Source organism: Zingiber officinale, chromosome 10A (assembly GCF_018446385.1).
Source record: "Zingiber officinale cultivar Zhangliang chromosome 10A, Zo_v1.1, whole genome shotgun sequence".
In the NCBI taxonomy this organism is placed as follows: Eukaryota; Viridiplantae; Streptophyta; class Magnoliopsida; order Zingiberales; family Zingiberaceae; genus Zingiber; species Zingiber officinale.
Window position 1 is genome coordinate 79,911,082 of NC_056004.1, and position 12,360 is coordinate 79,923,441.

The 12,360-nt window shown below is 37.3% G+C and overlaps 2 protein-coding genes across 2 annotated transcripts; both read right to left on the reverse strand.

The window, feature by feature from the left end:
* Window positions 1-1,413: 1,413 nt before the first annotated feature.
* LOC122026727 (aspartic proteinase CDR1-like) lies at window positions 1,414-2,721 on the reverse strand. The gene has a single exon (XM_042585451.1). It carries the CDS (start codon window positions 2,719-2,721, stop codon window positions 1,414-1,416), a length of 1,308 nt encoding a protein of 435 aa, XP_042441385.1.
* Window positions 2,722-10,263: 7,542 nt separating this feature from the next.
* Window positions 10,264-11,301, reverse strand: LOC122026728 (probable aspartic protease At2g35615). The gene has a single exon (XM_042585453.1). The coding sequence runs from the start codon at window positions 11,299-11,301 to the stop codon at window positions 10,264-10,266; it is 1,038 nt and encodes a 345-aa protein (XP_042441387.1).
* Between the last annotated feature and the right edge of the window lie 1,059 nt (window positions 11,302-12,360).

A 12,360-nucleotide genomic window follows, 5' to 3' on the forward strand; every position in this document is an offset into this window, starting at 1 on the left:
CACAGCTCTGTTTTGGCGTGGCACGGACCCATGTTCTTCGTCACACGACCGTGTGGAATCCACACGGCCTCACCCAACTTTGAGTCACACGGCCATGTGGCTCACATAGCTGTGGCCTTCTTCCTCTCTTCTAAAGTCACACGACCGTGTGGATTCACACGACCATGGCCTTCCTTGCCTCTGGTAAGTTGACACGGCCGTGTGGGTTACACAGCCATGGTCTTCTTGGTCTCTAGAACATTGGCACGACCTTGTGCTGCCTGGCCACAGGGAAGTTGACACGACCGTGTGGCTTACATGGTGGCTTGATTTGCCTCTGATGGGGGAGCACGGTCATGTGGGTCACACGACCTTAGCTTGATTTCTTCCAATGTTGTTCTCGTGTGTGTTTTTTCTCCATTTTCGCTCCAAATAGCATCCTGTCAATAAAAACAAGCAAAAAACAGATCTTCGAACAGAATATAATGAAAGTATGATATTATAATGAAATAGGGTGCAATAAACATATATTATGCTAATGAAATACAAGTAGATGTGCGTCCAAACATGCATAAAAGTGTATATAACCTACGCACATCAAAGTACATAACCAACATATAGTAAGCATGTAACAGTAAATATCTGTGGAAGAAACACTACCACAGATGGATCCCATAGGCAGATAGGATATATGGTAGCTATCTAGATACGGACTGCAGGAGAAACACTCTACTACGAACAAGCCCCATGGGCACTCCAAAAATATATCAGTGGCCAATGTCTACAGGAGGAATGCTCTACCATGAGAGGGTCATGTGGGTACATAAGGTGTGTAGGTAGCTATCTAGTTTAAACACTCTACCATAGATGGTTGTTGGACGGTCAAGATATAAATGTATACAAAGCCATAATAACAAAATGAGTGAACTTATTTTTTGGTACGTTACTAGCAAAGACCTTCATTGGTATTGGATCAATGAAGTAGAGAGAGTTTTTTAATATAAGGAAGTACCCAATCAATTGAAAGTACAATTTGTTTATTTTTTATTGTGCATTAAAATCTTATAGACTAGTACACTATCAATGATCAAAGTGAAAGTGAGACATTATTCACCCTCTCTAAAACTCTTAATAGTTGGATATGGAACTCAAATGACCATAATATAAAATTCCAAACATCTCCTAGTATTTAAAAATAACATGTAAATTTAATTAGTATCATTTAAAAGAGAGAGATAGAAAGAAAATTATATTCAATCAAACTACTCCTAGTCAATTAAATTGTCTAATTAAATCATTGCAAAAAAAAAAGAGAGTTAGAAATAAGTGCACATTTCCTTCATTGAAATTTCTTGATTTATTACCATAAAGATAAATATGAATGCTAGCTTAGCACTTCATATGTATAATACATGCATATTAGGGTTTGTAAAACTAGATACACTTTTTCTCTGTAAGGGTTAATTCCATTTTTTCTAGATCATGTCCAACCAAAACATCTTTCTGCATAATATTTCCAAAGATCTGTATATCATTCGTTCCCAATATCACCATGCATTTCACATGCGCACCAAACCATGTAAACAAGTTTTCAGGGCTCACACTGAAGTTCCCCAACTCCCCAGCAAATGAGAACAACAACCCTGGCAACTGCTCCTCTTGTTCCGTCGAGTGCACATCGAAGCACAATTTGAATTCTCCTTCCTGCTTCACAGTTGGCAAGCTAACATAATCCGTCAATTTCCTTACCAACTCATCCACCACTTGAGTGTCCAGTACAGTCATGGCAGTGCCGGAGTCAAAGATGATATTGCCGGCCGTCAACTTGGACTTCCTAGTATGGTAATCAATGTTGAACTCATCCGGGATAGAGATAGAATTAAGCTGCACAGCATAGCCGTTATTTTGTGTCATGAATGACGTGACAGTCACCTTTCCGGTGACAGTGGTATTGCCGCGTCCCAAGAAGAGCCTGCTAGCGAGTCCCCCATAGTACCAGGAGTCCAGGCAGTAGGAGAAGTACTTGTCGATGTACTTAGGGGCAAGCTGGTGGATCAGAGATGGAGACGAGGGGCCCAACCCAATGGTGCTACCGAAGTCATTGTCGATGGTGTCAAAGGACCTAAAGTTGCAACCAAATAGAATATTTGGAATGGATGTAAATTGCTTCGTATCTGACGAGTAGAAACGGAAGGTGTCCGAGGAGAACATTCCGTCGATGTTGGTGCCATCGGCGTAGGCGTAATGGTACACGCACGTCTGATCATCATCGCAATGACCTTGGGAAAAGCTCTTGCACTCATCGGAATTGCAAGTAAACTTGTTGTAGGAGAGGGATGCACTATGATTGAATAGGGCGGCAGTCTTGTTGAAGCATTCGCACCCCACACAGTTGACCCAGTTTAGACTGCTGCCGGTGTCGAGAATACCCCACACATGTTGCGGGTTTGGCGTGCCCAAGCTGAACTCCATCAAGAATTCCCAATCATCATAGTGTACGCGCACATCTATGTCGGTGGAGGTCTTCATGGCGATACGCTTGGCCAAGTAGCTAGCTCGGTTGACCGAGCGAAGGGCAGCGGCCTGTAGGCGATCGAAGGTCATCATCGAGCTATTGTACAATGGTGACTTTGGGGAGTCACGGTGGACCAACTTGACGTCGAAGACAGTGTTTGTCATGACAAGGGCCTGCATGAAGGAGATCAGTAGGAGGAGGCGGAAGAAGGTACTAATGGCCGCCATTGCACGCGATAATTAATGAAGATGTATACATTTTCAACTAGTGCGTGGATTTTATAGAGAGAGTCAACGACGAATAAAGAAGTTTAATTAATGGGAATTGATGATATGATTGATTGAATAAAATTTGGAAGGAAGTGAGATTTAGAATCACTGTAACTTAAAATTTCTGAGAGGAATTGGGAATTAATGGGAGCAAGGCAGCTCATCAAGTCGATTAATGGTCCAAATCAAGCTTTAAATGGCAAAACTGTATCTTTAATTGTTTATTATATAATTAATTGATTCCGAAAGGAATGCAAGTGAACTCCTTCCAAGTAATTGATATTTATTTGGAAGGAACTTTTGCTCCCAGTCCAAGTTTAGATAAATTGTTTTAATTGCATTTGATGCATTTAGAATATGTATATCAAGTGTCTCCACGTTATCTTCTCCCGACCGATAATGGAGCTTCCTTTGATAATGTGGATTGGCCTGATACTTACTGGATGTCTACTGATCAACCTCCAATGTCGATAATGATGCTCCTATATAGATCAATATGTATTGGCATAGCTAAAATTTTCAATTATGAGCCAAATTCAATAAATTAAAAAAATTAATACAATATAAAATTGAATTATCCAACTCTTAATTAAAATTTTAAAAATATTTTTAAATATAAGTTAAAATTTTTAAAAATTCCGTAGGTCAATTTTCACCATCTAAAATCCTAAATGTCAAATTTAAGGAGCTAAAAACAAATTAAATTTAAAAATTTTAACCTTAGCCCTTTGATTAAGTTTAGTTGAAACAATCGATCCTCGCAGCTTATAACACTACAAAAAAAATCCTATGAATTAGGGACAAAATTTAAGGAAAATATTTTTCATCCCAAATTTGGAACAAATTTAGCGACAAAAAAAATAATTCGTTCCAAATTAGCAATGAAATTTGCAACCATGTATTTTCATCACAAATTAGCAACAAATAAAATTTGGTCACACAATTCATTGCTAATTCCGATACAAAATTTAATTTTTATTCCAAATTTTGTGATAAATAAAATATTGGATGCCACTTTTGCAACAAAAATGAGATTCATTGCAAATTCTGCAATGAATTAATAATTCATTGCATATTCTAAGACGAATTAATAATTCATCGCAGAAGATTAATATTGATATGACGATGAAGGGATATCCACCAAAGATAGGTTAAAGCCAGGAAGAGAGGTTGACGTGTGGTTCAAAAGTCAAAATAGTCAACGACATGGAATCGTCGAGTGGGCGAAGTCGACCGAACAGGCCTACGGTACAGAGTGAGCATGGTCATCTATCTGCTGAGAACCTCGCAACTAAGGCTTAGAGACAACTGCTATCCTGAGTATCAGCCTACCAAATAGCATGTCCAACAACAAGAAAGTCAACTCTCCGACAGTCAGACGACCGAGGGAAGGAAAATAGATCTGTGTAGTATGATCGAGTGGGGACGTCCATGCTGAGCGGCTTTCGGTCGGACTTGTTGCTACCAAATAGTATGTCACTATAGTGATACTATAAAAGGGGGGTCCATTCACCGGTGGAGGTATGTGATACTTTGTGATCACACACACTTGTTGCTACAGTTTTTGCCACTATTCTCTACTGTTCCGGTCACTGACTTAAGCATCGGACGGTCAACGTCGGGATATCTTCCCTAGCCCGACACTAACGCTCTCAGTTTTGCAGGACCAAGTGGAGGCTTCTATCGAGTCATTGTCAGAGTCACATCAACGTCTTCGTCCTATCAACCACAAAGTCACATCCTCAGCTAACCGTCTTCTCCACTTTCTAACATGATTAAATATTTTAAGGAAGTCAAATCTGGGACAAATCCATAATTCATCCCAAAATTGGGAATGTATTTTGGTTTCGTCTCCAAATCTGGGATGAATTATGGATTCGTCTCCAATTCTAGGATGAATCCAAAATTTATCCCAAAATAAAAAATAATTATAATTTAATAGAAATGAGTCTGAAATCCTAAATATCAACCTAAAAATCTTTGAATGACATGAAATAAGTTTTCATGTATTCGTCTTATTATCCTAATTATATAAATGCTCTCATACATTATTTTAACCTAATATTTTGAAAATGGTAATTTTTTTAACACAAATATGGCCAATTTGTCCTAATATTAATAAATTATTATCTTAATATTAAAAAATTATCATATAAACATGATAATCATATATGAATTTTTATAAATAAATATAATTTATTATAAAAATAACTACACTTAATATATTATGTTAAAATTATATTTGAGGTTATTTTTATGATGAGGAGAACAACATGAATCTATAATAACTGGTTTCATATCATTCCAAGCTCTCTAGGTCCATCTTTAGAGTTTCTGATCATTTGTTCTTTTTTATTTTATTTTATTTCAAATATGGGACGAATCTTGGATTTGTCTCTAAATTGGTGACGAATCTATGGATTCATCCTTTATTTGGGGACGGATACTTGGATTTGTCGCTAATTCTAGGATAAGTCCAGGATTCGTCCCAGAATTGAAAAAATAAAAAAAAAAGAAAAAATAATCATAAACCCTAAATATGGACCTAGAGATCTCAGAATTTCATGAAATTAGTTTCTATATGTTTGTATTGTTCTGATCCTAATCATATAAATATTCTTATACATCATTTTTATTTATTATTTTTTCATAGCAAAGTGAAATATATGTGGTTTACTCCTAATTATATTAAAAAGTTATTATTCAACACATATAGCATGTCGGTCCAAAATACTAAATATGGACTTAGAGATCTCAAAATTTCTTGAAAAAGTTGTCATGTATTCGTAATATTCTCCTAATCATAAAAATACTCTCATATATAATTTTGACCCAATATATTGAGTGTAGTAATTTTTTTTAACATGAATTAGGTCATATTCATGTCAAAAAATCACTACACTCAATATATTGGGTCAAAATTATGGATGAAGCCATTTTTATGATTAGTTGAACAATACAAACACATGGAAACATATTTCATAAAATTCTAATATTTGTAGGTCTATATTCAGGGCTTCGGTTACTTTTTCCATTTTCATTTTAATTTTTTTTCAATTCTAGAACGAATCCAAGATTCGTTACAGAATTTGCGATGAATCAAAGATTTGTCCCCAAATCTGGATGAATCCTATGATTCATCGCAAATTCTTAGACGAATCCAGGATTCATCCTAAAATTGAAAAAAAAAATAAAAACAAAAAGAACTCATAATCGGAAATCCTAAATATGAACCTAGAGATATTAAAATTTCATGAAACAAGTTTCCATATATTCTCATTATTCTCCTAATCATAACAATGCCCTCATCTATAATTTTGACCTAATATATTGAGTTTAATCATTTTTACACAATAATTTAACCTAATTCATGTTTAAAAAAATTACTATACTCAATATATTGGGTCAAAAGTATGTTTGAGGGCATTTTTATTATTAGGAGAATAATATGAACTTATAGGAACCGATTTCATGTCATTCCGAGCTCTTTAGATTCACCTTTAAAGTTTCTGATTATTTGTTCTTTTTTATTTGTATTTTTATTTAATACGAATCTTAGATTCATCCCTAAATTGGTGACGAATCCATGAATTCATCCCAAATTCATTACCTTATTTGATTAATTTTCTCAATTAACTTCCTAAGATGATGCATTCATGATCAATGACACACAAAGTTGGTATGAGGCACAAATAACATTTCTACTATCTGTGAAATGTTTTCTTCTTATCGCACATGCAACTATTTTGTGTTTTTGTGGTTCATATTCCCAGTTGATAGTTTGCTCACATCACCCTTGCATTGCCAACAACGGTATATGTAACCAAATATGAAAGGTAGGTGTTTTTTTTTTGTTTATTTTGGTGTTGCTGATTTGGCCTTTGTAAAATACTATATTGGACATGTTTGAGAGTTCCCTTGTCTTATTACCTATTGCAACAAGAGCTCATTCTATTCCTAGCTGCCTCATTGAAACCATTTTGCTCTTTGTTGCACTTTGATCCCACTTTTATCTTTCACTCTGTATGACAACTTTTTTTTTTTCAATTCCTGATTTTTTTTTAATTAGTGGGTAGGTTACTTGGAATTGATATTATCTAAAAGCTAAACATTTTAGAGGCTTCAAAGGAATTTGTAGAGACATGATTATAACATAGTGGATATTGTGTCTGCGAATCTTGAGTCAATATGCAAGGTAATGTCATTTGCCAATCTTCTAGTTTCATTCTATAGTACTTTGTCTATGTTTTAGGTGTTGATGAGAATATGAAAGTCAACTAATGATCTACAATCATGTACCCATCAATGGCTAGTTTACTAGTAGCCATATCAAAAAGACAAATATTGACATTTGTAATGTTTAGTGTCACCAAAATATTAAATTTTAAAATTTTATTATAGAGACCATAAATTTCATTGTATTTTTCTCACATTAAAAACTAGATAGATTATATTTTTGATGAGCAGCATCTTTTTTTGATTTCCTCAGATTTTTCGTGTACTTTTATCGTTTTAGGATTCTAGTACACTGGAACAACTTGCAGCCACACATTCTCTATCAACATTAATGACCATATCCCTAAATGATTTTTCATTATAAATTGAAAATGTAAGTTTCTTTATTTTTTTATTGATGCAAAATATATTTTTATATGACTCTAAACTCATTGAATTTGTTTTGCATTTTCAACACTCTAGCACTCTCCAATACTTCTTCCTTTGAGTTAATTAGAATTTATAGAAAATAGTATGATCCACTATGATGCTTCTTGTAGGCTCTGCCTTAAGCATTTTGTTTTTATTATCAAGATACCTAAATTCAAACACACAAACATTCTCTAGTCCCAACATACTGCATGATCTTGTCTGAAGACTAGGGAGATAGCGCGCTGGCTCTGATGGATGATTTGTTGACTAATGGATGACTTCTTTAATATAGATAGGGAACTTCCTCCTATCCTGTGCACAATCCGATGATCCAACAGACGTTAGTGACCAAAAATCAAGGAAGGGTGTTGGTGCAGGAAGTACTAGATGATCGAACCTGAGTTTTAATTATGTCAAAGGGTTCAAAGTTAAGTTGTCTTGTGATCTAACAAATGTTGAACTAAGTTTGCAGGAAATTCCTAAGTTATCTTAGGAAAAAGTCCTAGTAGATTCTAGGTAGGTGGAAAAGCCTAGGGGTGGTAACCCTAAGTACTAGGGGGCGGTAACCCTAGGTGATGAAATATTCTAGCTGTAGTTAGGCAGGTGGAAAACCCTAGGGGTGGTAACCCTAGGCAAAAAGTCTTAGCGGGTCGAGTGCTTTAGGTAAAATCCTAGAGTCAGGGACTCTAGGTTAAGACCCAGGTGGTTGCAGACTAGGTGGAAGTCTGGATGGGTCGAGGAGCAGATATCTCGCATGAAGATCTGAAGTCTTGGGCGCTGAGCAAAAGTCCAGTCGATCTGGAGGATCAGTTTGGCAATAGGTAACTTCTCTTGAAAGGAGTGGGTGAGGACACGTTCCCCGTTGAGGGAACAGTAGGTGTCGGTTTGACCTAGGGTTTCCATAGGAAATCCGAAGTTAGAACCGAACAGTCTGAACACTGTCAAGTTATTTATTTATATATTATTTTCTATTTTCTCTAACTCTATTTTACAGAAAACTAACAATTTTGCAGGGTTGGACTTAGCCTTGATCAGTCGATCGAATGCCCGGTTCAGTCAACCGAACCTCCAAGCAGCAAGATCAGAGTTTCAGTGAGTGGATTGGGTTCAACTAGGGGATCGGTCAACCAAACCTTGGGTTCAGTCTACCGAACCAAGGATAAGCAACGACTAGATCAGGACGGGTTGATCGGGACAGAGATCATCAGTTGATCGGTCAACCAAAGGGCGAGATCGGTGGACTGAACGATGGCTTATCTAAAGTGGCAGAATCTGGACGATAAGAGGGGCTAAAAACTTCAGCTATTGGAAGGGCTGAATCGAGTACTATCTGAAGACAGAGGTAGAGATGTGGATCGTCATTCAAGCGGGGTTCTCCCTACTAGTTGACAGCATTGGAGCACTTGTGTCATGCAAAAACTAGGACACACACCTGATGGAAAAGATAGAGGCTGATGCAAAGGCAACTCGAGCACTATAATGCAGACTAACCAAAGTTGAACTGAATCGAGTTGGGCCATTCAGCAGTGCAAAGGATCTCTGGTAAAAGTTGATCAAATTTCATGAAGGAACCTCTGATACTAAGGTATGTAAGAAAGAGTAGAAATTGAAGCTCATTGTCAGCGTTGCTCTTGGCAGTCAAGAAAATGACACCGTAAAGACAAACAAAAAATGAACCATCTTGAAGTACCATGAGACTAACAGTCAGGATCTCTAAGTAACATGACACATCCTTTACCTGGAAATCTAGAAATTAAAGAAAAATCAAGGAATAGTGAGTACAAATGACTCAGTAGGTAGATAGAAAGGTAGTGCACAAATTAACTTGAAATTGAGTCAAAGGAATATTCTTAGATAATAATACTTATTACAAAAGTAAGATCATCAATATAATTACTTGCTAACAAAAACATAAACAATAATATAACCCTCCACTAACCTGCTCAACCATGTATAACCTATAAATCAGGTGTATATACAGTATATCCAAAAATCACCTACATATAACAAGTACATAACCAACATATAGTAAGAATATAACAGTCAATATCTGTGGAAGAAACACTACCACCGACGAATTCCATAGGCAGATAGGATATATGATTGCTATCTACATACGGACTGCGGGAGAAACACTCTACTACGGATAAGCCCCATGGGCACTTCAAAAATATATCAGTGGTCAATGTCTACAAGAGGAATGCTCTACCATAAGAGGGTCATGTGGGTACACAGGGTGTGTAGGTAGCTATCTAGTTACATATAGTAGTTGAAACACTCTACCACATATGGTTGTTGGGCAGTCAAGATATAAATGTATACAGAACCATAATAGCAAAATTAGTGAGCTTATTTTTTGGTATGTTACTAGCAAAGAGCTTCATTGTTATTGGATTAATGAAGTAGAGAGAATTTTTTATTATAAGAAAGTACCCAATCAAGTTAAAGTAAAATTTGTTTATTTTTTATTGTGCATTAAAATCTTATAGACTAGTACACTATCAAAGATCAAAGTGAAAGCGAGTCATTATTCACCCTCTCGAACACTCTTAATAGTTGAATATGGAACTCAATTGACCTTAATATAAAATTCCAAACATCTCCTAGTATTTAGAAATAACATGTAAATTTAATTAGTATCATTTAAAAGAGAGAGATAGAAAGAAAATTATATTCAATCAAACTACTCCTAGTCGATTAAATTGTCTAATTAAATCATTGCAAAAAAAAAGAGTAAAAAATAAATACACATTTCCTTCATTTAAATTTCTTGATTTATTACCATAAATATAAATATGAATGCTCAACTTAGCACTTCATATACATTATACATGCTTATTAGGGTTTGTAAAACTAGATACATTTTTTCTCTGTAAGGGTCAATTCCATTTTTTCTAGATCATGTCCAACCAAAACATCTTTCTGCATAACATTCCCAAAGATCTGCATACCATTCATTCCCAATATCACCATGCATTTCACATGCACACCAAACCATGTAAACAGGTTTTCAGGGCTCACCCTGAAGTTCCCCAACTCCCCGGCAAATGAGAACAACAACCCTGGCAACTCCTCCTCTTGTTCCGTCAAGTGCACTTTGAAGCACAATTTGAATGGGTCTTCCAGCATCACAGTTGGCAAGCTAACATAATTCGTCAATTCCCTCAGCAACTCGTCCACCACTTGAGTGTCTAGTATGGTCATGGCAATGTCGGAGTCAAAGATGATGTTGTCGACCCTCAACTTGGACCTCCTAGTACTGTAATCGATGTTGAATTCACCCGGGATAGAGATGGCATTAAGCTGCACAACATAGTAGTTATCTTGTGTCATGAACGACGTGACATTCGTGTTTCCGATAATAGTGGCATTGTCACATCCCAAGAAGAGCCTGCTAGCGAGTCCCCCATAGAGCCAGGAGTCTAGGCAATATGAGAAGTACTTGCTGATGTACTTAGGGGCGAGCTGGTGGATCAGAGATGGCGACGAGGGGCCCAACCCAATGGTGCTACCGAAGTCATTGTCGATGGTGTCAAAGGACCGGAAGTTACAACCGAATAGCATATTTGGAATGGATGTAAATTGTTTCGTATCTGACGAGTAGAAACGAAAGGTGTCCGAGGAGAACATTCCATCGATGTTGGAGCCATCGGCGTAGGAGTAATGGTACACGCACATCTTATCATCATAGCAATGACCTTGGAAAATGCTCTTGCACTCATCGGAATTGCAAATTAATTTGTTGTAGGAGAGGGATGCACTATGATTGAATAGGGTGGTGGTCTTGTTGAAGCATTCGTAACCCACACAGTTGACCCAGTTTAGATCGCTCTCGGTGTCGAGAATGCCCCACACATGTTGTAGGTTTGGCGTGCCCATGCTGAACTCCATCAAGAATTCTCAATCCTCATAGTGTGCGCGGACATCTATGTTGGTGGAGGTCTTCATGGCGATACGCTTGGCCAAGTAGCTAGCTCGGTAGACCGAGCGAAGGGCAGTGGCCTGCAAGCGATCGAAGGTCATCATTGAGTTGTTGTACAGTGTGTTGGCATATAAACTTATTCCAAGAGATAAATTGGCTTCTTCAAATGCAAGAATAATGCCAAGAACAACTTGACTTCATCAACCATGCAAGGAAGTTGTCAAAATCAATTTGACTTCATGTGACTCTTCATCAACTAATCAAAGTTTAATTATCCTACTAAGTTCAATGAAATTCTTTATGACAAGAGTCATTAGTATAGAAAAGAACAAAGTCTATTTGTCTTGTGTTTAATGATATAATGTATCAATCTAAGTGTATAAATAGGACCTTGTATGATGAAGAATGGCAAGTAGTAACATTTTCTCTTCATAGAGTTTTTATCCCATTCTCATTGTAACGACCCGCCTTCTACCACTAGGCTGTAAGGCAGATTGCTACAGGTTGTTGCTGTGCTAACTATGCGGAAAATTGATCTAATTTGAATTTTTCTACTAACTGATTACTGTAAACTGAACTTAATATTCTAGGTGTACCTAGGAGTTGTACACATGCTAGGGAAGGTAATCTATGCCTCTCGGATGTCATGCTAGCTGTAATCAGGCATTTCAATCGATCCGTGAATCGATTAGGCTGTCGGATCGATCCCGTGATCGATCCAGCTTGATACTGGCACGGGGAGAAACTCTGGATCGGTCGGTTGACCAATCCACAAGCTATCCCGCTTCTGTGTGTGGCTGGATCGGTCTACCAACCGATCCAGGAGTACACTGATCGGTCGGTAGATCGATGCAGTGTCTCACTGATCGGTCGGCTGACCGATTAGTGAGCTTCAGGAGCTTCTGTTCGTATCTGGATCGGTCGGCTAACCGATCCAGTGGCTCACTGATCGGTCGGCTGACCGATCAGTGAGCTTCTGAACTCAGGCGAACTCTCTGTTCGCGACTGGATCGGTCATCTGACCGATC